Source organism: Anabrus simplex, chromosome 6, assembly GCF_040414725.1.
Source record: "Anabrus simplex isolate iqAnaSimp1 chromosome 6, ASM4041472v1, whole genome shotgun sequence".
NCBI lineage: Eukaryota > Metazoa > Arthropoda > Insecta > Orthoptera > Tettigoniidae > Anabrus > Anabrus simplex.
Window position 1 is genome coordinate 202,482,298 of NC_090270.1, and position 27,236 is coordinate 202,509,533.

The 27,236-nt window shown below is 35.6% G+C and overlaps 1 protein-coding gene across 8 annotated transcripts in view; it reads left to right on the forward strand.

Annotated features, from left to right (window-relative positions):
• The window catches only part of LOC136876309 (putative helicase mov-10-B.1), a 481,476-nt gene that overhangs the window by 443,480 nt on the left and 10,760 nt on the right, over positions 1 to 27,236 (forward strand). For all 8 annotated transcript variants that reach the window (XR_011018462.1, XM_068228374.1, XM_068228371.1 and 5 more), the window contains one exon: positions 8,620 to 8,796. Coding sequence is in view for 7 of the 8 variants with exons in the window: in XM_068228374.1 (XP_068084475.1) it covers positions 8,620 to 8,796 (177 nt within the window). In the remaining variant the exon portion in view is untranslated. The remainder of the gene's footprint in view (positions 1 to 8,619; positions 8,797 to 27,236) is intronic.

The following is a 27,236-nucleotide window of genomic DNA, read 5'->3' on the forward strand; positions in this document are numbered from 1 at the left end:
TACATTTCTGTTCATCCTGGTTGAGTACTGAGAAGTCTCTAATTTTAACTGGCAGGGAATTCCACAGGTGGATAGTAGTGGGGATGAATGAATCACTATAACTAGTACATATGATGTGTAGGGAAACTCGGCAGAGGGTCATTTAATGAACTTGTTTGGTGATTTTTTCTGGCTGATGGGTACTGAAGGTCATCTCTCAAGTAAACTGGTGTTTAGCTCCGTAGTACACTATGAAACACTGATACAGAGTGCAGATTTCGTCTCTCCTTTAAATGTAGCCAAGATAACTAAGGGGGGATATGGCAATGTCTTGGTTTATTGAAGTTAAAGAGGATGTATATGCATTGATTGCATGCTGTAATTTGGTACTGAGTGTGCTGTTTAAACTGTTGTATATCATGTCTCTGTAGTAAAAAATTGGTAGAATTAGACTTTGTATAAGTCATTTCATTTGTTTTAAGTGGGAGAAGACCTCATAGCTTATTAAATGAGTGTAGTGTGTAGAAAGTTCGCTGGCAGATTTTTGTTGCATATTCAGATCAAGTTAGATTTTAGTCCAGGATTAGGCCAAGATTCTTCATGGAAACTTTCAGGAAAATGATTGGAGGAATGTTTTTTCTCTCCAATTTATAGTAGTTATTTTTGGATCCTACTATGATGGCTTGTGATATTTTGAGGTTAATTTCAAGGGAATTATTAACAGTCCAGTCTCAAATTCTGTTTAGGTCTTCGTTCACATTATTTATGGCCAGGTGACTACCATTGGTTTAGAAGTAAAATTTACCTTTTTCTTGGCCATAACTGAACCAGAACTGCAGCTGGTGATTTCTTCTAAAATACAAAATGGGATGGACCCTTCCTATGCACGTGACATCTTCACGAGACAGAAAAAGAATATTTTGATATGAAACCACATGAGTTTTATGACCCAACAGCGCACTTTGTGACTTTAACCTCTAAACCGATGATATACGAAATACTAGTACTTTCGAACAAAGTTCAAACATTTCACTCAGAAATACTCCCAGTTTACAATTAAATTGAAAGAAGTTATGTAATGGTTCAACCTTTTCAATACATGGAGAATTAAAAATATAATCAATTAGTAATGTAACATTACAAGCGGTACCGGTTTCAACCACTGTTCCAGGTCATCATCAGCCGATCACTTAAAATATAAAAAACAATGCACAGGAAAATAATAGGTGATGTATAAATTTTCCACTAGTTGTAGTTCATGAAGTATTATAACATTTTTGGCAGTAGCATGCATGTTGAAAGTTCTTAAAATCTTGAAGAGGTCGAGGATCATTTACATAAATTAAGTCAGATGTGAGTTCTTCGAGAGGAGTAAAACATATGTGCTAATGGCACTATGTTTTTAAATATTTATGAAACTTGATGAAACATTAAATAGCTCTGTGATCAAGTTTGTAAACGTTGCTAGGCGTGAAATCGTATAATACAGCGTAATATACTTGACAATAGAAATATATAGTGAGGTTTATAAAATCTTGTATATCAGATTCTAGAAGTTTGGAGATGCAGAACAGTTGACATAAAAAACAGCTGTGAAAAGAAAAAAAGTTAAAAAGCGCAATATTGAACAATTGAGAATCGCATTTACACAGCGTGTGATTTCTTGAAGATAAGAGTTCCGGTAGTTCTTGAGGTTGCAAGTGATAAAAATCATTGTTATCCGTATTGAAGATACTGAATGTAGGATGTTAAAAGGTTTGTTTTTTTTCACCTATTCAATACATATAAATTTTATAATTTAGGAATTTATTGTAGATTCCACTTGAGACATGTTTCGCCCTTCATTGAGGGCATCATCAGTCAAAATATTACCTCAAGGTAAAAAATCAGGTAACTGGTTAGTGGTAGACATGTACAAATTAATACATATTATTAACAACATACAAAAATTAAGTATGGGAAATAGTTGCACAAAAGTGATGGTTGAACATGAAGGTTTATAGATGAAAAGTCAGCACTAATGCCTAAAAATAACATAGTAGAGTTCTGCAGTGGTGCTCTGGAGAAACAGTTGACGCAATCATATGATAATAAAAAGTTAAAAATATTTACATTATAAACAATTAAGGGAGAAAAGGTGTAGTGTTTGGCGTCAATGTTTTTAACCTACAATTAACGTCAAAGGTTGGTAACTATACAGTATTTACATTGTTCTATTGAACAGTTGAGAAAAAGTTTTAAAAAATATTTAACTTTTAACATTCAGCGTAAATGTTTGTAAATAAAAACTAATGTCAATGGTTGGTAACTATATAGTAATTACATTATCTAATTGAATAGTTGAGGTTACGTAAAGTCAGCTTGTTGGTCCATATCGCACTTTAACAGATTCACAACTAAGTATTTTTTATTTTCCACCTTGTCGATACAGGCCCCCTTCTAAACACAACTGAAAATGGTTTTATTCGCCCTAATTTCAATTTAAACGACATTTCTGAAAAATCCAATATTCTATTCGACTTTCTCATTCTCATTTTCAAAAATTCTAAATTTCTAAACCCAAATTCGATTTTCCATGCTTTACATAGTTCCTACCCACGTTTTCTACAACCAATAACCCATCCACCTGCCCCACCTTAAACTACTACTACTCCTCTATTTCCCTATCCCATCTTTTTCTTTCTTCATTCCACTTCCCGCTCTATTAATCTCCTAACTAATTCAACCCCTCGCTATATGTAATGCTTAAAAAAACTTCTTTGTTTCTCTTTTTTTCTTTTCCGCATTGAACTGAGTATTATAATAGCACTTGCCGTTCAGATAATTATAACATTTAAATTTATACCTTACGCCGCCTCAAGAACTACCTGAACTCTTATCTTCAAGAAATCACACGCTGTGTAAATGCGATTCTCATTTGTTGTAATATTGCACTTGTTAACTTTTTTCTTTTCACAGTTGTTTTTTATGTCAACTGTTCTGCAACTCCAAACTTTAAGAATCTGACGTACAAGATTTTATAAACCTCACTATGTATTTCTATTGTCAAGTATATTACACTGTATTATACAATTTCACGCCTAGCAACATTTACAAACTTGATCACAGAGCTATATAATTTTTTTCATCAAGTTTCATGAACATTTAAAAACACAGTGCCATTAGCACGTATGTTTTACTCCTCTCCAAGAACTCACAACATGCAGTGCTACTGCCAAAAGTGTTATAATACTTCATGAACTACAACTAGTAGAAAATTTATACATCACCTATTATTTTCCTGTGCATTGTTTTTTTATATTTTAAGTGATGGGCTGATGATGACTCAGAACAGTGGTCAAAACCGGTACAGCTTATAGTCAACTAGCAATGTAACATTACATTTCTAATTCTCCATGTATTGAAAAGGTTGAACCATTACATAACTTCTTTCAGTTTAACTGTGAACTCATTTCAATACGGAACATAATGAAATTCTTATCTTTAATTAAATACTCCCAGTTTACAAAACATATAAATAGTTTGAAAGTAGAGTTTCACAAGGAAAATTAAGGACATATCACAAATATTGTTTGTGCCCAGACCCCTGAACAAAGTGTAAAATTTTGTACCAGTGTGGAATAAACAAAGACATGTGGTAGCCTAGTGCCTGAGGGGAAAATTGCCAGGATTAGATGAAGTAAAAGCAGACATGATCAAAGTAGCAGGGATACTGGGTCTGTAATGGCTACAAGGAGTGCTTAATGCAGTGTGAAAAGAGAAGGTACCTGCAGACTGGAACTAGTGTTATCATTCCTCTGTTCAAGAAAGAAATGTGCAAAACAATCCTATAACTATGGAGGGGATAACTCTCCTGTTGTCACATGAGCTGAAAATTTTCGAGATGATAAAGCGGAGGCTGCAAACTACATAAAACCACATTTGGAAGAGAAAGCAGTATGGCTTCAGAGGTAATAGGTCAACTATAGATCTTATATTCAATGCCAGATTGCTAAGGGCAAAATATAGTGAAACCTAGTTAGTGTGTTTCTCATGAACATGTTTTCCTGCTTAGCACGTCATAAATTCAAAGTCCCGATTCTCATCGTATTAAATCTATTTAAAAATAACTTGCGTATAGTGTCACAAATTTTCACTATTACCACTTAGTTATTAATAATCTTGACCATGATGGTCGGGATTGGATCCGTATTGACTTAGTAACAGTAAATATGTTGGAAGATGGTCCGCCTAGTCAATACTATTTATTGATTTACCTTTCACCTTAACATCTAGTACATGTTTCGAGAATATTATGCATTCTCTTCCTCAGCTAGTGGATTAAAATTCAGTATACAATAAGACCTGACTAAAATAGGGGGGGGGGCATTAAAAATTCAAAACAATGAGTATTACAATGTAACACTTAAAAATTTGGATAGTACAAACATAGAATTAAAATCCCATTTTGTCAAGTACAAATTAAAAACACAATATAGTAATGTCTAATTAAATACAACGTCTTGTGATGAAATGAATTTACAGTGTCCTTGAAGTTGCCTTGCGTAGTTCAAAAAAGTTGAGTTAGGAATGAATGAAATTGCATTAAAACTTGAAGTCCTGCCGATATCCACCGTTAATGGATGTTAAAATGATGTCTATTTAAATTAAAATATTGGACACAGCGTCGTATAATGATGTGAATTTACGGTGTCCTAGGAGTTGCAATACTATCTTGCGTAGTTCAATTGGATTTGTACAAGAATAAATGAAGTTGCGTTAAAACTTGGAGTCCTGCCATTATCTTCGGTTGCTAGATGTATTATGCAGCCAGGTTGAAAATAGGTTAAAATGGTCTATAAAAAAGAAATGAAATAGAAATTAACAAAAAGGCTCCGACATGAACAAATGAGAATACAACGGGGTAAAAATATTAAACCTTACCAGTGTGATGATGTAAATATTACGTGTGGCATGCATGTGTTAGATAGATGTGAAGGCACCTGATGTTGTATGGCAACTGGTTACGGAATTACACTGGGTTGCGTGGTGGATGGAAAGAGGGGTGGAAGGAACCGCCCCTGATACTACAGTCATACTTCTCCCCTTACACGCTTGACATCATTTGGCCTCTTACTAGGGTATTGGGTTACCAATTTAAACAACTGATTGTCTTCTGCAATGTGTTCATTTAGGCCAGGGATGGCGAACCTTTTCCAACTAGTGTGCCATTTTAGGTCTGGATTATTATTCTCAACTGTTTACTGTGCCACTTGTTATTTTCGTTTGTAATGGATACAACCTCTACCCCTACTAACCACCGCTACCACCGACTTCCATCCCTAATTCCAAATTGTGTTTCATAATATATTACATATATATATTGTAAAATACCAAATACATGTGATTGCATGTTTCATGGTCGTATTTTGCGAATACCGCAAAAATAGTTAGTAGCTTTGTCATTTATGTTAGGTTCATAACTTGTCTTCACAATGTTCACTGTAGAAAATATCTGCTTGCAGGAGTATGATGACCCAAACAAAGTAAGTAGCGCTGTAGCAAGTTTCTTTTGTGGGAGACTGTTCCACTGTTCAAGTATTAAGTTCTCCGGCTTCTGGAGAGAGTATTCACCATCCACAGCACACCCGATTTTCACTAATGCTTCATCAAATTGTACGAAATTTTCACCCATACATGCTTTCTTAAAATTCAGTCAACTCCATTTCTAAACTGCCAATATCTAACCGTTAAAAAAAAAAAAAAAAAAAAAAAAAAAGTCATTTGTGCAATATGAGGTTTGGAAATAAAGTGCGATACTTTCTCCATATCTCAATATTGGGATCATTCCTTGGCAACTATTTGTCTTACAAAATTCACAACAATAAACAGTTACTCACTACGAAAAACTACGCGATGCTGGCAACCACACACAAGCCAAATTTCACTAATTCACTTGATATGGGTGAGCGAATGGCTCGTCGGCTGCATCTGACATTTATTTCACTTGACTTCAGGACCTCTGGGTGTTGTAGTGTTGCCATAATGCACGTTCGAACGGAACTAGAATTTAGATATTCGGTATTTATTTCTTAAACCTGAAACACTATGACTATACGATGGATGAGATATGTATAGTCTAGAGTACAAAACGTACATAAAAATGTTAAGATGGTCATGTGGTGTGCCACCGAAATCGTGTTCGCGTGTCACCTAATGACACGCATGGCATAGGTTCGCCATCCCTGATTTAGGCTGTTCTCATTATCAAATTTTTGCAATTTGTATATTTCTAAGTTTAGTCAGGTCTTATTGTATACTGAATTTTAATCCACTAGCTGAGGAAGAGAATGCATAATATTCTCGAAACATGTACTAGATGTTAAGGTGAAAGGAAAATCAATAAATAGTATTGACTAGGCGGACCATCTTCCAACATATTTACTATTACCACTTAGTACAATCACATTTTTCCTAGCCCTAAAAATGTTATTTGTCATCCTTGTGAAAGAAACGTAATTTCCAACTCGGGTAATAGCAATCACCACAGTTGTCCGATTACGGGAAAAGGCCTTGTATTCCTTAACTTCACTGATCAAGTTGCTCCCTCGGGGAGCGAGCTATTAGGCTCCGGAATGTTCACTTCTACTTGCCGGTTAGCAGCGAGATTGTTAAAAAAAACAGTAAGCCTGTTTGTGCTTGTATTTCACATTCCATTCAGAAGTTGGAAATTTATTTTGTGTTGAGTGGTATAGTGAAGTGTGGCGAATATTTGTCATGTGATATGGTAGCCTATATCTGGATTAGGAACATAATCATGTGAAAGTGACTAGCGTGGTGCATATTCGTCTTGTGATAGCCTAGTTATGGATACGGACAAAGTAGTGAACTAATGAATACAAAATTAAAATCCTACAGAAAGTGGACTGGCATCTGCATCTTTAAGTGCGCAGAGGTTGCAGATGTTGAACTCACACCTTCGAGATTCGTCTCAATCACTTGAGTTGGTCGAAGTTTTGTCAACTTCAAAATGCAGGTCAAATTCATTCCTCCCACCTCCTAGTCACACATGGTCGAGGGTGACCTCCAATTCATTGTGTAGACCAGGAAATAATACTTAATAACCCACTGCTCCGAAATAAACATTTGTTTTAGAAAGAGTGTGATCTGCAATAATACTTTTGATATTTTTATTGGCCCCGGAGACAGGTTTTCATATGTGTTTTCTGGTGTTTATTACACCTTTCAGTACACTTATTTCATAAGCCCCAGTGGAAAAGGTTTTCATATTTGTTCTATCGTGTTTTTTCACACCTTTTAACACTTTCCTCTCTTAAAAACTGTAGATATTATTTTCGCTATACCCGCGGATACACAGCGTAAAATGCCACGTCAGAAAATTTGTATCTAGTGTTTCCATATCCCTGTTAGTTTTCATTCATATATTTAGTAGTACGTTTTCTCATTTGACATGTTCTTTTTCCTTGTCCCCTGCAGAAACTTCTTAACAGGTTTTATTGTATTAGGAAAAGAGCAAAATATTGATTATGGTAATCTTGGATATTGAAAAGACATATGACAGTGTTTGCAAAAGAGGAAGGTTATTAAAGGACATAAGAAACATCCGACTGTAGTAAAAGGACTGTAACAAATGTGTACGAGTTGGAGAGGGGCACCTATCATGGCTTACGACAAAGACAAGCATCCAGCAGTGCAGTGCACTGTCCCTACCTCTGTTTATCACAGTTATGGATGGTATAATGAAGAGTATTAAGGAAACATCTCGTAAACTCAATACAGTTGCCTTTGCTAATGATGTCTTGATCTGGGGAGAAACAAATAAGGTACAGGCAAGTTTCTAAAGATCAGTGAAACTCAGATGGTGGTGAAAAGAGATGGCCGACCAGCAAGCATCAGACTAACAGGCCACCAGTTGGAGGGTGTGGACAGTTTCACCTACCTGGGTAGTATAGTCTCCAGACACAACTGGGCCACAAGGGAGATCACCAGTATGGTGTAAAAATTCCATTTTCTACTAACAAATGAGGACCCTTCTTTTGGATATCAAGATTGCAAAGAAAGCAAAATTAGCAATGTTCAACATTTATGTTATACCGATCTTGACCTGTGGTATTGAAACGTGCATTTTCATGAAGAAATACTTGTCTGACTCCAGGCATGGGAGATAAAGTTTCTGAGGTTTATTTTGACAGATTTTACTCTCTTAGGTTTAGGCAAGTTGTGAGTAACAAGAAGGCATGAGAAACTATTCTTCGTTTGTTTTTAATTTGTTCCCATGGTGTGTTTTCTTAATTATTTATCCTGTTTTTTGTTTATTTTAAATAGCTGTTGTCTAAATGATTTATGTGAAGTTTAGTTCAGTACCTCTCTTTACTAAGTCATCTGCAACTTAGTTTCCAGTCATGCTAATGTTGTTTTTTTTTTTTTTTTTTTTCCCTACACAAAAACAATCTTCTACCATGCATGAGTTGATTAGGAAGTAAGTCAAGAAAGAGATATTAAACAGGGAATTCAAATGCATATGGGTTACTGGATTGCTAATATTGCAAATGGAAGCCTATACTTGCAGATTGTTTTTCAGAGATGTTTATATTTTTGCTATAATGGTATTCTCACCCTAGTCTCAATTTATCTTTGCAGGTGTACAAACTAAAGAGGAAGCTGGAAGAGAAGGGATGGAAGGATATAGAAGTGGGCTCTCCTGAGGTGTTTCAAGGACGTGAAAAGAGAGTTATTATTGTAACAACTGTTCGAGCAAACAGAAATTTGCTAGATGTAGATCGCAAATTTCAGATTGGATTTCTTAGTAATCCTCGGGTAAGCATACATCTTCTGTTTCTTATCTCCAGTATGACATTACTTCCTTTTTCATGTGCAAGAATCCTCCTCCTTGTCTTTGTCCTCGTCCTCCCACACCTGGTGGTGTGGGGATTGTAAACTTTGTCGCTCATGTGGACTTGGCCCTGTTTTATGGTAAGATGCCCTTTCTGACGCTAATCCTATGTAGAGGGATGCTTTCTCTATTACATGTTTCTATGGGGGTAGTGTGGTATGTTCTGTGTATATGAAGATGTATGTGTTGAGAGTAACACAAACACCCAGTGCCTGAGCCTGAGGAATCACAGACACGGGTAAAATTATCAACAGAAATCAGAGTTATAGATCCATGTAATTAATACATCAGAATTGAGATAATTATAATTAACTCATGTATTCATTCAGAGTTCTTATTCTCCTAGTACTAGTTTCAATCAAGAATCTGATCATCGTCTGCTAAACAAAGTGAATATCAGGATAAAACACGTCTAAGAATTGAGTACATCAAATCGTCTCAAACATGAAGGTGAACTGTGTAGTTAGAACAAGTCAAAGGGACTGCGAAAGTCCAATCAGAAAAGAACAAAATGAACAAGAAAATGCATACAAAATTACTATTAGTGGAGTTAAATGATTATAAAAGATAGAGTATAGAGTCCATAATGTTATTGGCAATATGTTAGCTTGAGATCTTGATGTTTAAAGTTAAAATAAAGTGATATCAACACTTCAACTTAAAAATAACACATTGAGCATTTACGCTAGTATTTCCAGTAGGATCATATAGAAGTATCCGTGCCAAGGAACATTGGTATTGCTATCCTTGATAATGTTAATTTTAATATCAATGGATTAAACATGTGGGTATAAACATATAGATGTGAATACAAAAACACTGGGCAAGTTGGTCATGTGGTTAGCGGCGCACAGCTGTGAGCTTGCATCCATGAGATGGTGGGTTCAAATCCCAGTGTCGGCAGCCCTGAAGATGGATGTCCATGGTTTCCTGTCATTTTCACGCCAGGCAAATGCTAGGGCTGTGCCTTAATTAAGTCCACAGTCATTTCCTTCCCACTCCTAGGCCTTTCCTATCCCATCATAGCCATAAGACCTATCTGTGCCGGTGCAACGTAAAGCAAATTGTAAATATATATGTATATACCAAAACAATGTTGTCTTTTAACTAACGACATATTGTGCCAGTTCACTGTCTTAAATTGATAGTTGATTGGAACTAAAATGGACGCAATTGCCACGACATGAGTAAATACGGCATATAAACTCAATCATCTATGTCAATAAAATATAATGATCGAGGCAGGAAAGGTCAAGGTGGCAGTGAATAAGACAAAGTAAAGCCTGGAATTGTTACAACAATACTATTTTAAAAAACTGCAAAATTGAAACAGCGACCGAGGCTACGATCATATTAAAATACACATACATCGCGAGCGGCAGATCAAGACTTGAAGAGAATCTTACGAAAATTTAAAGAAGAAGATTTACTTCACATAATTTAACTAAAGAATGCAGAAAATAAAGACTGAAAATAAAGCGGCAAGTTCATAAGGAAGATAGCGAAAAAAGCTTACATCACAACTTCTAATTGGCAAGGGATGACCATTGATAGCTACCAAGAAAGAACTATTTAGGATACGGTAAATGACTAAATTGACATATAGAACTGCAGTTTTAACACAGATAGCTGAATTAAGAGCAGACATCTTGGTAATCTACAAGCGAAATTAGAATTGAAGTTAAAAAACGTCACGCTTGATATAGAAATTACCATGTTAGAAGGTGAAATCCCTATGATGACGAAATTGACTTCATCTGTATTAATTTTGGTTGCATTTGCGCAAGAGATGGCTGTCAAGATGTGCTAAAAAGACGATGTCCGGAGGAGGCTAACTTGAGATGACGGCAAGGGAAACCCGACCTGTCCCATAACATCCCAGTGACCAGCGAAGGATGTAGCGGCCTTGTCTGATCTATAGATGTTCCAGTACATCAGTAAGTAGAGTAAATTGTTTTGGAATAAAATTATATTTTGTCTTTGTGTGTGGCGAACAAATAGTGAGGCACTGAGATCTTCAAATTAGCTCAGAAATAATAAATTCTCACGAATTAATAATATATCTGTGTCGAAGTGAAGGGATGATAGGTAGTTATCTATACAATAGAACTAATCCTTGGCTAGGATGTATGAGAAATATATAACATGTAAGTGCGTTCGCAATGACATTTAATCAAATGATGAGGTTATCATATGTGAATTATGAGATCTATAATTACATAACGATTAATATTATGAGTGAATAAGGGTTAATATCTTGTAAGATGGAGATAGTACAGTGCCATATATAGGTCATAGTTGGATTATATGAGGATATGAGAATGATATGAAGTGAAACAGAAATTGATTAAGAAGAAATGGAATAATCAAGTAGATAGATGATGGTTACATAATTCTATGCATCAAGTCAATGTGTATATGGAGGTTATTTGCAAATGAAAGAAGAAATATGATAATGAGATATGAAGGAAATGGTATATGAATATTGAATGAATATGAAGAAGAATAATGAAAGTGATATTTATTGTTTCGTCGGTAAAGAAGAAAGTGATTTATTTAGAAGATAAAAATAAGAGGGTTGATGCAATTCAAGGTTGGTACTGTACTTGATTCCATGATAAGTGATAGTTCTTAGATATTCCATATCCAACATATTGAAAATACAGGTTATATATAAAGTTTAGGCACTTGTAAATCAAGATGACTCACTGTAAGGAAAGTTAAGTATGATATTTAAAAAAAATTAACCCAGATCTCTACCATAATGATGATTATTTGATAAACAAGTACATGGCACTTATTTTAATCATATGCACAAGTATGACAAGTTTTTCACATATAATTGCAGAATATAATGATTGTTAGAGTTTTAATAATAATACTTTATACCTGTTTTTGTAAATAACAGTGTGCGAGGAGTTGGAATTTAATTAATTACCTGATGACAGATTTCGTGAGACACATTTATATGGTTAATCTAACTTGTAAGATTTATGAGAGGAATGATATCCAGTTGAGCTATAAAATGATAGTAGATATTAATAATAATAATAATAATAATAATAATAATAATAATAATAATGTTATTTGTTTTACGTCCTACTAACTACTTTTTAAGGTCTTCGGAGACGCCGAGGTGCCGGAATTTAGTCCCGCAGGAGTTCTTTTACGTGCCAGTAAATCTACAGACACGGGACTGTCGTATTTGAGCACCTTCAAATACCACCGGACTGAGCCAGTATCGAACCTGCCAAGTTGGGGTTAGAAGGCCAGCGCCTTAACCGTCTGAGCCACTCAGCCCGGCGATAGTAGATATTAATCTAGAAGGGAGCACATGATGTGATTGACTTAATACTTATCTTTTTCCTGATGCATCCATGAAAATCAGTTCCTAAGTTAAAAGTTTATCCTCATCCTAGATATTATAAATATTTAAATACCTAAGATCTGAATATTTTAATAGAAGAACATATAAATTCAGGAATGGCGCTGAAATGAATGATTTCCCAGGAAGATTTGTAAATATTTTTATAACTTTAACTAAAGTAGGAATATTAACTTTTACACAAATGAGAAATGAAACGATGTGATTTTAATTTACATAGGTAAAATTTTTCAGAATGATTCCAATTTTCTATTGTACATAATTATTCATATTTTAACATAATCAAAGATCTTTGATGAAATGATAGAAGATAATTAATCAATTTTAAATGAAGATAGTCATTTTGTTTCAAGGATATTTCATTCTTTCTTCAGTTTTCTAGATTTCTTTAATAAATGGATGTGATAAAACGTTATTGGTATTTATATTCATATTGTTAGTGTAAGCATTATAGTCAGTCATCTTTAGTTTAAGATTTGCAGAACTATTTTTACATGAAAGGTTAGTTAGAATGGTGGAGACGTCCATTGGCATTATTGATAGAGGAAATAGCCGTCAAGCGTAACATCATTTGCAATTTCTCCGAATCCATGACAACAAGACAAAGTTTGATTGGAAATTAGAGACATAAACGAGCTAGTCTGGATTTCTTCACGACCCGCCCTGTTTGATTGGAAATTAGAGACATAAACGAGCTAGTCTGGGCTTGGTAGAGGTTTAGGCTCTAGGCCAGGACCTCTCAGAGTGCACTCCTCAATTTGGAGCAATAGCGCTCTCTCTCTCTCTTTCCCGCGCCTGTCTCACTCGCTCTCCCTGTCCCCCTCTTCCTCACTTGCTCCGTAGCGCTCCAAATCCAAGCTGAGCTTAGCCGAGTAGCCCAGAGATGAAGCGTTGGTCTGAGCCAAGCCGAGTGGAACCGATGCACTGTGCACGGGACCTCTGCGCTGCTGTCTGCACGCGTGAGATTTTGGGCGTTTGAGAGGCCCTGCTCTAGGTGATGGAGGAAGTTGTAAAGGGATAGGGAGGGGGAAGCTGAGGGAGAGAGGCATGGGGGAAGTTACAAGATGCATGTGGATGATTGCTAATGTGATGCTTGTTGAAATTCTTGTTGTAGCGGTTGGCAATTATGGGAATTAAGGTCTCGAAATGTATATTGTTATTCTCAAATATTTTGTTGATATTAAAGGTAGGATTAGTGAAATAGTCAAGGGATATGTTAAGGAGGGTCTGATTGAGGCTAATTTTGTCCAAATCTTGTTGAATATTGATGAAATGATTAAAATCTTTTACGTGTTGACCCATGGCAGAAAACTTACTGAGTTTTATTGCATTGATGTGTTCAAGACAAAGTACATTAAAATTCTTTGATCTACATAGGTGGTTTTGCAGTCAGGGCATTATAGTCTATATATGCCTGAATTTCCAATTGTTAGATGTGTTTATAAGTTGGAATTGTGGAAAAGACAGAATTGTTGATGGTTCTGAACACCGCGTGTATGTTATGTTTCTTGAGTGGATTGGTAATGTGGTGATGGTGATGATGATGATGATTATTATTATTATTATTATTATTTTTTTTTTTTTTTTTTTTTTTTTGATTCGTTGTGCCCAGCTGTGGAGCGTGTTTGAACTTATTTTGCACAATGTTTCTTCTTCTTTTCTTCCCAATATTTCTTCATTTTTTCACTGTGTTCCTTTCTGTGTGTTTCTGTCCAGCCTGTATTTTTTCTTGTTGGTTTCTCTGCAAATTTATGTTTGTTTACTAAGCTTCTAAATTTCATTCTATCTTGAATGGTTTCGTCCTCAATACCCATTTCTTGTAGATCTTCATGAATTTCTGCTAACCAATTGTTGCGGATTTTCAGGGTTAGAGCTAGATTTAGAATTTTCTTTGTCAGCCTGTTGTTATCCATTCTGTGTAGGTGTCCGTAGAATTTTAGTCGTCTCTTTCTGATGATGATTATTATTATTATTATTATTATTATTATTATTGTTGTTGTTGTTGTTGTTGTTGTTGTTGTTGTTGTTGTTGTTGTTGTTGTTGTTGTTGTTGTTGTTGTTGTTGTTGTTGTTGTTGTTGTTGTTGTTGTTGTTGTTGTTGTTGTTGTTGTTGTTGTTGTTGTTGTTGTTGTTGAAAGTAGCAAATGTTTGTTGTGGCTTTGATTCACTAATGAGATTGGAGTTAAATTTGTGTTTGATTTTAGTGGTAAGGCTGTTTATGTAATGAAGATTGAAACTGTTACTTAATGCTATAGTACAGATTACAGTATATTTAATTTTATATTAAGGTTGGACTGAGACATGGGGATGTAAAAGGCCCTGTCAATCTTTCTGTGGCCATTTGCTTTCTTGTGGGAGTGGGGATGCAGTTGTTAGTTAATTACAACATTGTTTTTGTATTCACATCTATGCTTTTATCCACATGTTTAATCCATTGATCTTACATGAACATAATTAAGGATTGCAATGCCATTGTTCCTTGGCACGTTTTATACTTTCATACAATTCTACTGGAAATACTAGCCTAGATGCTCAGTGTGTTATTTTTTAAGTTGAAATGTTATCATTATTTTTAACCTTAAACATAAAGATCTCAAGCTAACAGATTACCAATAAGATTATGGAATCTATATTTTTCAGCCTTTTATAATCATAGGACTCCATTGATTGTAATTTTGTATGCATTTTCTTGTTCATTGTGTTCTTTTGTGATTGGACTTTCACAGTCCCCTTTGTCTTGTTTTAACTACAGAATTCACCTTCATGTTCAAGACGAATGTTTGAGTAAATGATTTTCAATTATAAAAGTGTATTGACTACGTGGACCAAGCATATACTATTTTATATAGTTTTTAATGGCAGTGGACAAGTCTGTACAGGATCAAATATAAATACCTATTATGGTTAAGTTCAACAACAATTTGATGTACTCAATTCTTAGATGTGTTTTATTCTGTTATTTGATTCATTTAGCTGAAGATGATCAGATTCTTGATCGAAACTTGTTCTAAGACAATAAGTACTTTGAATAAGAGTTTCTTTTTATTATCTCAATTCTGATGTATTGATTAGGTGGATATACAATTCTTATTTCTGTTACTAAGTCATATCCATCAGTATGGGTGTTACCATGAAAATTATCGCTTATATGTAAAATTCTCAACCTGGCCACAAAAGATACTCAAAACACCTTGTACTGAAAACTACTATGCTGACAATTCAGCCAAGGAGCTGGACTTAAATGTGTGAGAATGCTAATCTGCTATTACTGTTTGGTGAAATATTTCCACAACCCTCTAAGACTGCTATGTACAAAACATATTTTATGCTAATCTTGATTCATGAACTGGAAACAGGAAATTTGCATGGATCTATAGGCAACTGAAGTGATATTCCATGTGTGTGTATCCCGGGGGCAGCATTAGAGAAGCTCTGGAGGTAATCTAATTACCGATGTAACCACCTTCTTAACATGTTTAATTTCCTGTGCCGAGACTTGTATTTCTGCTTTATGGGAAGTTTGGAAAGTTCTTTTGTAGCAGTACCTTTGATTACGACTCTGCCATAGATCACCTAAGAGAGATATGTGTTCTTTTTCCACCTAGCAGAGTGAAACAAAGAGTCAAAATTGATGCATATGGAGTCTAGTTGGCATCAAATCAAAATGTGTGCACACTGTCACTGAGGTATTATTATTATTATTATTATTATTATTATTATTATTATTATTATTATTATTATTATTATTATTATTATTATTATTATTATTATTATTAGCGTATTCTCCCAATAATGGAAGACGTTAAGCAAACAACTCAATCAAGCTTTCTTTGGGTTCTTCTTGTTCTTCCAATAGCCTTTCATTCTCTCTGAGAAGGCTTGTTTACGTTCTTCTGACCATTTCGGTCTGCACTGTTTTTGCTTTGGTTGCTCTGGTGTAACTTCCCACTTGTTGATTTTGTGTCTGAAGGTGTCTCTTTCTAAAATGTCTGTTGCACATATGTTTGCATTTTTGAGGTCCTTTCGAAGTTCGTCCAGCCAAGGTGTTGAATTCTTAAGTGAGCTAACATAATTTAATATTCTTTTTGACAGTCGATTTTCTGGTAATCTTGTGAGGTGTCCAAAGAATTTCATTCGTCTTTTCTTTATGTCAATTTCAATGTTTGAAACTTTTTCTGTTGTTTTGATTATTATTATTATTATTATTATTATTATTATTATTATTATTATTATTATTCTAATAAAGTAAACTAGTACCCCTAGCTAATAAAGGTTTTTTCAGGCATACCTTCAACAGAGCTGCATGGACCATTTTAACCACATTCCAGCCCTTCTATTGTTTTTAAATTGTGGGCAGAACTCAGGCCTCCAAGGATGGTAGCTAATAATGCTAACCATTATGCTACAGAGGTATTTACTGAGCAAGTTGGTCATGTGGTTAGGGTTCGAACCCTACTGTCGGCAACCCTGAAGACGATAGTTATTTTCTGTGGTTTCCCATTTTCACAGCAGACAAATGTTGGGGCTGTACCTAAATAAGGCCACGGCCAGTACCTTCCAATCCTAGCCCTTTCCCATCCTTGCATCGCCGAAAACCTTCAATGTGTTAGTGCAACAACATTAAACCACTAGAGGAAAAAAGAAAAACCTAGGTATTATGCTAACTACTATAATAATGATCAGCAGTAGCAGCCTGACATCACCTAATACCATGTATGTCAGATATTATATCCAATATTGCTGCCCTTCCATATCATCTCAGTTGAAGTCATAAGATTTGAGTAAATGCTGTTCCATGCCTAACACGCTTAGGTAAAATTCTCAATATCGGAATCAAACTTAAAACCACCCTAACTGTAAGTGAAAGCTGATAAATTCTTCTAGATTACAGCCGTGATTAAACATGCAAATATACTTCTTCTGGCACATTTAAACAGCCAATTCATCCTTTAGACTACACATCAGATACATTTTCCAGCATGCATAAATCACACTTGCTTTACACACTAAATTCTCCTGACCTTGACAGCAGTGAATTCATTGGTAAACTCCTCACAAAATGGCTGTTTCTTTATCAATTCACAGAGAAGTTCCTTCCAGATGGTGATAACAGCAAATGCCATGAGCCTTTCTTGCAATATTGTATTTCTTGTGTACTAAACACTTGCTATGTTATTACTGAATTCATATATTCCATCACATACCATTTACAAATCACAATGCAGTACTTTGCCATTATAACTCGCTATACTTTTCCAAGATCACGCACACTGCACAGAAAGTTCATTGAAACTGGCTAGCAGCTGCGCCAAGAATAAGACAGAAAAGCTATGGAAGGACTGTGTGTAGAGGATTTAGCCAGGCTTTGTGAGAAGGAAATGCTGCTGTGAGTCGTTTGTGAAACTGTCCCTTCATTTCAGTTAAATGGCCTTTCAAGGAAAACACGCTTGAAAAAATAGAACCTCATGTTTGCTGTAGCAACAAACTGGAAGTTATCTTGAGGAAGACACACTTGTGGAGACAAGGTTGTCCCTTCTCATCTGCAATCCAAGAGAGTCAGCGTATATAAAGCGAGAGAGAAAGAAGACAAGGGAATAAATAGCTTCGTTTCTTTCTACCCAACAATAACAGTTATCTGAGAGGCATTGTGCTCATGAACAGAAAGAACAGGAATGAGCTTGCAAATTGAAAATTAATGCTGGAGTATATCATCGGTAATTTAATTTTTATACTTGAGGGGAAGATAAAGGGGCACTTCATGAGCCGCCCTTGTTAATATTTTGTAATTCATAACGTTCCTTCTGGATGGCAATATTAGCAAAATTGGTGCTCTTGCTGTTTTTTCTGAAGAGCTTTTTCTTATTTTATTTTAAAGATACCTTTTCTAGAAGTTTTGTTACCATTTCACTGGATATCTTTGAGAAAGATTACTTGATAATTTGCAATGGAGCATGTAACTTCTTGGCAAAATTGAAACACGAAATAGATAACTTTTAACTAGAAAATTACAGTCAGAAAATAAACATCTTGAGGCAATAAAGGGCACGACGGTTCCGTATGTTAGTGGTGATACCCCAATAGCGTCTGTTACACATGTTAGTAGCAGCTGAATAAATATCCTCTGCAGCTAACAACCATAGTTGTAAATCGGAGCTTGCTCCACTTAAGGTTCATAACCTTTCATAGTCAGATATAGAAAAGTCTTTTAGTAAAGGAATTCCACCGTCCAACCTCTTAAGGATGGAGAAGACTACATCGGATTCAGTGGGTAGTCACCTGAAAGACAAGAATGAATGTGAACACTTGAAAATACATACATATAGCTAAACGCACAAACAGAATTAAACATAAGCATATTAACTACATTGTGACACATAATATAAACTCCTTACCAAAAAACTGGAAAGCTCAAGAACTTCACAGATGAATTAGATAGGCAAAATATTCTTCTGGTTGGGCTCCAAGAAATGAGAAATTCAAGAGAAGATCCATTTCAATCTCAAGGTTATAGAGTGTACAATGGAAAGCCAGGCCAAAGAGTCATGAAACATTGCACCCAATTTAGTACAAGAAGTGAACCGAGAAAAGAAGTCTTATCTACCTGCCTACAGTGCCGTATTATAAGAATAAATATGAAATGGACAACATAGAAGTGAGGGGTCTCATGATCGGTGCGAGAGGGACAGTCCCTAAGGAGACGATAGAACTGATTAAGACCTTTAACGTCAGTACCAAGGAGTTCATCGACTGGGGGCTGAAAGCGCTCAGGGATTCTCTTTTGATACTCAGACACCACTTATATTCACCCACCAGACTGAGACATAATTTACTTGTTTTTTTATTTTCATTTTTGAACAAAATTGTTTGTGTATTCTTTGTCTTTGGCAGCCTCCGAGTGGAGGTAGATTTTAAAAATAAAAATAAAATGGTAAATTTGAAAATAGATGCCATAATGATTTTAGAGCTATCTCGCCGAGAATTGCAATTCTAACTTTACAAACCACAAACAAACTCATCATAAATGCTCAACAAAAAAGAAAAAAATTATATATATGCTAACTCAACTTCCGCTTGCAAACAAAATTAAGCTAGGAGACCAAGAAATAGAAATTGTAGAAACATTTAAATATTTAGGTGAAATAATCACATATCACCTGAATGAGAAACAATCATGCAAAATAGAATAGATAAACTGGTTACAGCACAGCATGTTACCAAGAATACATATAATAAAAAGTGTCTCTCAATAGCAACCAACCGGGCGAGTTGGCTGTGCGCGTAGAGGCGCGCGGCTGTGAGCTTGCATCCGGGAGATAGTAGGTTCGAATCCCACTATCGGCAGCCCTGAAAGTGGTTTTCCGTGGTTTCCCATTTTCACACCAGGCTAATGCTGGGGCTGTACCTTAATTAAGGCCACGGCCGCTTCCTTCCAACTCCTAGGCCTTTCCTATCCCATCGTCGCCATAAGACCTATCTGTGTCGGTGCGACGTAAAGCCCCTAGCAAAAAAAAAAAAAAAAAAAATAGCAACCAAATTGAAACACTACAAAACAGTCTCCCAGCCACAAATTGCATTCGCATGTGAAACATTATTCAAAACAACAAACACAATTGCAATAGAGTACTCAAGTTAGAAAAGAGAATAGTGATAAGCTGTTTAAACAAAAATTATCAAGTAAATGGAGCCTGGAGACTAGCTTCCAATAAAACAGTTTATAAAGAAATAGAACCTATGACTAGCACAATGCAAAAGAAACAAATATCATTCTTAGGGCATTTAATACGGTCACCAGAAAATAAAATCAGTAGAAAAATTATGGAGGAGATGGATCACAGAATTTAAAGAAGACATGAGAGAGTTACATAATACAATAGAAGATTTAAAATACAAAACAAATACACTCAAGATATTAAAAGGTAAACACAGTAGACTACAGACAAAAATCAACAAGTAGAGAATAGAAAGAGTGATTCCAGAAGCAGAAGGAAAATTACGTTCAGAAAGGATGAAACAGTATTGGGCTAACAAAAAGGAAAGCAACCTCCATATACCTGACTAAAGTAGTCCTATATTGGCTAAAAAATTAAAATACATAAATAAAATATAAATGACAAAACAGGGTGCCAAGTGCAAAATATTTACAAGAATAATTGACTCTGTAGAGCATGAATGAACTCCTTCTCCCAAGGCAATGATCATCAGGCTGACGAGTTTCCAAACTTGCTTCATTACCTTACCTGCTACTATTTAACTCAGAAAATAATTTAGGGTAGCCTGTCAGGTTTTTCCTTATTCCACCAATAAAAGATTCACCATAAATTTAACTACGAGAATTTGCTCCCAAAGTAAAATAAAACAAAACAAACGCCAACAATAATCATCATGTGATGAGACCAACTCATTTCCCTGCTTGCGAAAATAAACATCCACAAACAAAATTTACAAACCACAAATGCACATAGTTCTGAAGGCCACACATCAGATTGTTGATTTCATACGGGTAAGATGACTGCCCATTCTTAACATCATTTACATGAACAAAATAGCATCACTGTTGAATCACTTTACCATGGGTTATAACTGTATGAAAAGGAAACAATCCCAATCACCTCACTATACTCTGTTAATCAAACCATACAACTTCACTGTGTAAAAAAAAAAGGCTACTGTGGAATAGATGAATGCCATGTTGAATCAATTAAAGAATGACCAAGCATATCATTTTCAATGTGATTTTGTTTAGTTTAAATAAATATCACACAAGATCCGTTCACTTCTTGATTGGAAAATAACTTTTTTCACAGAATCTATTCTTTAACCTATTCACTGCCAAGTTTTGATGACTGCCGAGCCCTGTGGGCAGGTTTTTTTTTTTTTTTAAAGGAAGAAGCACTTTGATAGATTCATATTTATTGATACTATTAATGGAATGCACATCGTCCCATTAGCCCTGCAGCCCAATACGATGTTGGGGATGAAGTGAGATTATATTTTACACCATATTTTATGACCGGATGCCCTTCCCAATGCAAACCTCTGTTGAGAAGGTAATGAATATGAAATGAATGATGATGATGGTGGTGAATGAAACTAGGTACAGAAGTGGAAGGAATCGGCTGTGGATTATGAATAGGAACTGTCCCGGCATTTACTTGGGAGTGCAAAAGCGAGACCACAAAGAAAAGAAAAGAAGAAATTCTCAAGACAGCTGATGGTTAGGTTCGAACCCACTCCCCTGCCGAGTGCAGAGCTTGACTCCATAGCCGTAGCATGTTAATACGCACGGCTACTCTGCTCGGTGATACTATTATTGAAATATAATGTAATGTTCTTTATCCAAGAACTGGTAATATCAAAATCGTTTACATTTGGGGAAAAAATAATTTGTCTGAGGAAGGGGTGACAGTTCCGCATGAGACTCATCATTACTACTTTTTCTCGCACTTTCTTGTAGTTCATTGTCACCACTTAGTTATTCTCCACCTTCATTATCAAAATATAGCTCTCCAGAATCACTATTTATGAGGAAACATTAAATTTCTTCGTCAACAAGAGATGGATGTATACTTCAAGAAGCCATGATGGCTACACATAAGCGGGAAAGATGTTCCACTCCAAAGAAGCTGAAATAACACCAGATTGCTTTCAAATCACATGAAATGGAGTGGTATGTCTGCAGTACAGAACTTCTTTGAGCATTTCCACGGAATCTCAAAGCATGACATTATACTGCGTTCATTTGTGAGATCGGTGAAGTACACACGGCACTAAAACGTATATATACAGGTTTGGCAGTGATTGGGTTAATAACACATAGTTCCCACTCAGTTTGCTTAACAATTACACAATTACAAGCAGCAAATATATATATTAAATAACACAAACATGTAATAAAAACTTATGAACACCATTGAAACATACTTCTTCTTAAACATCTTAAGAAACATTTGAAATACTGAACAAAATTAAAAGTAACTGATATTCCCATCCACAACATCAATTTAGTACATGTTACTATTTAAAAAACAATATGCAATCAACATTTTCTGATGTAAGTCTGTTCCTCCTCTGGTTAGCAATTTCACAAGCCTTGGTGTTAATATGTTCATTGTAACAGATAAGGAAATTTCTTCCAGTATGTCTTACATCATACGATATAATGAACATGTATCCTAACATGCCTACTCACAAAACAATAAAATTAATTAAAAATAATTTAAAAAACCACAGTAACTTAAGCATCCTAGAAATAGAAGAGTTTTATGATTTTACTTCAATTCACCATCAACAATAATTATTTAATTCCATAACACCATTTACCAACAACAAGGCCTTCCCATGGGATCCCCAGCATCAGGTATACTATCAGAAATCTACACTGATCATTTAGAGTACCAAGAAATTAGCAAAATTGAGAACATCTTTTTCTGGAGCAGATTTGTAGATGACATTTTTGTTATTATAGACAATAGATTCACCAGTGAGATGAATATATTAGAACAACTAAATGAAATAGACCCACCCATAAAATTCACAATAGAAAAAGAAAATGACCACACTTTGAATTATTTGGATATATCTGTCACTAGACACCAGGATCACCTGACATCAAGTATATAGGAAACCCACACAAACCTCCAATACAATAAGAATAGATTCTATCCACCCTAATGCCCACAAAAAAGCAGCTTATCACAGTATGATACACAGAGCGTTCAATATACCTCTATCTCAGGACGAACTGAAAAAAGAATTAAACACGATTTACAAAATAACCAATCCAAATGGATTTAATAGAGATATGGTCAAAAAATATTTCTAAAGATAAAAAATCAATCCAAATCAAAACTAACCAGAGCTAACGACTCCAAGAAGGATTACGTACTTTACACATTCAATAATACCCACATTCATTCCATAACTAATATTTTTAAAAGATGCAATCTAAAAATAGCAGATAGAATCACACATATCAGTGCCAACATTTTACACAACGCCAAATCTGTTAATGATAGTAGATACAATTGTTCAGGAGTGTATTGAATGAAATGGGACAATTGTCATGCTAGCTATATCGGACGTACTGGAAGAAATTTCCTTATCCGTTACAATGAACATATTAATGCCTTCAAACATAATCACTTTTCATCTATAGCTCAACATAACAAGGATTATAAGCACAGTTTTACAAATATTGAAATGATATGCAGATTCTAAGTATGATCCCCAAGGTCCCTCTACTCATTATAACGGAAGAATTTTACATTAGTATGGACCAATGTGCTAACTCAAATTTTAACTTAAATGAAATTACAGATAGAGTTAATATCCTCTCTAATACAGTTATCCTGATTTTTTTTTTTAAACACCTGCTTAAAAATAGTAAAGAAACAGAACCTGATACATATCAAGGAACTTCCAGAAGACATGCCCCACTCTACCTCACCTTCCCCAATCATTACCGCTCTTGCTCCTCCACTTCCCCTCTCTGTAACCACAAGTACCAGCCCTAGACATACATGGAGCAGTACACGACGTGCTCCCTAATATTACACATCGACTAGTCAACAGCACTATGTAAGTAGGCACCCATCAATCCACACGTTCAGTAGACATTCTGATTGGCAAAATTCTTATACTTCATTTCTTTTCTGTTCACGCAGTTTACTAGCATGTCCAACAACGCTACAAAGAGGGAGCATCTGCATCTATTTAATATCAGATATTGAGATTAGTATTAAAGAAACAACACACTACAATATTTCGATGTAAATCATTCAACATCACAACTGTACAAGACAAACAATCCACATCATTGAATATTCTAGAATGCTTGGTACAAACATACCTGTGAACGCATGCAACGCTTTACCAACATTAATTAAACTCCAAAATGAATCTTTAAGAATACTGTGAACATTTTAATTTATAAAATATTGTATTTTAATGAATTATGTGTTACTAGCTTTCATCACAATCCACAGTTTTGAATATTCTAGAATGCTTGGTACAAGGGAAGAGTCTTTTTGACTCTGGCAAATGGGAGTGAGATGCGTCATTGCGATCCATCTAGCAACAATAACATAAGGACTCGGCAAGTTTGAGTTCTCTAGCCTCTCTCACTTCAACTCGAAGCACATAACCTACAAGAGGTGCCGCTGTTAAGCCGAGCAACCCAGTGGAAAGTTTGGGTACCCAACCCCAGCAGGAAACTAGGTCGGCGAGCCGATCAGTGCGGGAGGATCACCAATTTGTCATTGAAGCAGGCATAGTGATTAAGCTTCACACCCTATAAGTCAAATGATGAATGACATTAAGGTTAATAAATTCTCCGGAGGTAAAATATTGCCACAATCAGATCTCTGGTTGGGAGCAGCTTTGATGTCTCAGAAACAAAGATGTATTACAAAGAACAGGGCTCCATTTGGCATCCCTCACCACGCAGAGGATCTTCAATTGAAGAGGGTAACCGAGATTAGCCCCCTACAATTGTAGAAGCACACAAGAGGGGGGGGGGGGGGGGGGGGGAGGGGAATACCATTAATAATGCACAAATAAAAAAATTGAAAGACAAAATCAAGCATAATAATTTAATAGTGATGAAAGCAGATAAAGGCAACACTACTGTCATAATAGACAAAAATGAATACATAACCAAAACCAAACAATGTTTTCTAGATAGCACGTTTCAAATTAAATGTCCCCCCACCACCAATATCAAAATAAAAAATCTGAAAATGTTATTAAATAATATTCACTTTCTTTTAAATCAACAAGAAATCACAAAGTTAACTACAATGAACCCCAAAGTACCGACCGCAAAAGCTTTCCCGAAAATTCATAAAGAAAATGTACCTATGAGACCAACCATAAATTATAGATCTATTCCAACTTACAAATGGTCGCAGTTTATTCAAGCATTCCGTAAAAAACATCACACATTTTTAGCCAAGAAAACAATATGGAACTCTATAAAATTTTGCAATATTACCAAAAACTAGAAATCAAGCAGTACCATAGTCTTGCATCATACGATATAACGAACATGTATCCTGACATACCGACTCACAAAACAATAAAATTAATTGAAAATAATTTTAAAAACCACAGTAACTTAAGCATCCTAGAAATAGAACAGTTTATGATTTTACTTTAATTCACCATCAACAATAATTATTTCAAATTCCATAACACCATTTACCAACAACAAGGCCTTCCCATGGGATCCCCAGCGTCAGGTATAATAGCAGAAATCTACATTGATCTAGAGTACCAAGAAATTAGCAAAATTGAGAACATCTTTTCCTGGTGCAGATTTGTAGATGACATTTTTGTTATTATAGACAATAGATTCCCTCTCAACGATGAAGTATTGAAACATGCAAAGGTTGCAGATGTTTCAAAAATTGAAGATGCCCAGTTTTCTTCTCTACAATTCTTTATAGAAGGAGGAAGGACAGTGAGTCAGTTGAGGATGCAATGAATGTGCTTCAGATCCAATTTGTAGCTCTTCAGATTGATCACTATGCTACCGTTGAGAGTAAGAATCTGACAGATGATATAGATGTTGATTCCCATAGGGAATCTGAAATATTTGTCCCGAATGAGTAAATTTGTAGTACCAATATAAATGGTCCGTTATTGGACATTATAAATTTTCCAGCTAACTCACTCCTGGTTGCCAGCATTTCACCCCCGTGTGCTAGGTTGGGCTCATCAGTTGGTACCTAGCACACCTACCAAGACACATGGCTAGTGCATACTGTGGAGGCCACTGCACAGGCTACCTGGAGCCACCAGCAGTGCCAATGCACTATGAGAGACTTTGTCTCATTACCAAAAATTGATGCCTGCTTGGCCATCAGATGATATAGATGTTGATTCCCATTTGTCATCTGATAGATGACACCAAAATTGGCGTAAATTACTTGTTTCCAATTCTTGAACAGACCTCTTACCATCACCGCTTACAATTGTGAACTGGCACCTATTATTTCATCCTTCAGGGGGTCATATTCGAAAGCACTTCTAACGCACAGTTCGTCAAACTGGAGGACTGCAATTTTCTGATGGTCTTCATTTGAGATAAGAACAATCTTCATCATACACAGAATATCTTCCAGGATTCCACTTCAGTTTTGCATGTCAGTTTTTGAAGTCCAATTATCCAGTGTTGAAAGTTCAGGCAGAGGGTAATGCAGTTTTTGTCTCATATAAATGTGAGCTTTCTTCCCCACATACCATAAAGTGAAAGCCACCAATATATCTTTATTAGTCCAATTAATGTGTTTTTGCTGATTTGTGAGTGTCTTTATTTGCTTTTCAGTTAAAATTCCTTTCAAACCATTTGCCAGTTTTGTACAGGTGCTCTGAACAGAATTTTTAACCTCCTACATTTAATTAACTCCTTATGCAAATTACTAATAGATACACAGCTTTGATGGAATTTGCTTTTCGCTGTCTCTAATTTCAGTTTAAGGACATAGTTTTTCTTTTTGTCTTCTAACTGTTTCTTCAGTCTTTCAATTTCTTCAATCAGGGCCATAGTATTATCACACTGAGCTCAATAGCTGCAGTCGCTTAAGTGCGGCCAGTATCCAGTATTCAGGAGATAGTGGGTTCGAACCCCACTCCCTGTCCTAGCCCTTTCCTGCCCCATCATCACCATAAGACCTATCTGTGTCGGTGCGACGTAAAGCCAATAGCAAAAAAAAAGTATTATCACAGACCTGGGTAGGTGGAGTGGCTGGAGGAGGTAGTGAAGTTTCAATAGTCATGTTATGTTCTGATGATGGGATAGGAAGGGCCTAGGAGTTGGAAGGAAGCGGCCGTGGCCTTAACCCATTAGCGCCTGAATGAAATTTTTTCTGAGATTTGCTTATTTATTGTGTTTTGCTGTATGTTTGAGACCAAAATAAACTAATAAAACAGGTTTCAGAATTTTGGAATCGCTAGGTCATAAGATATTTGATGTTGCCA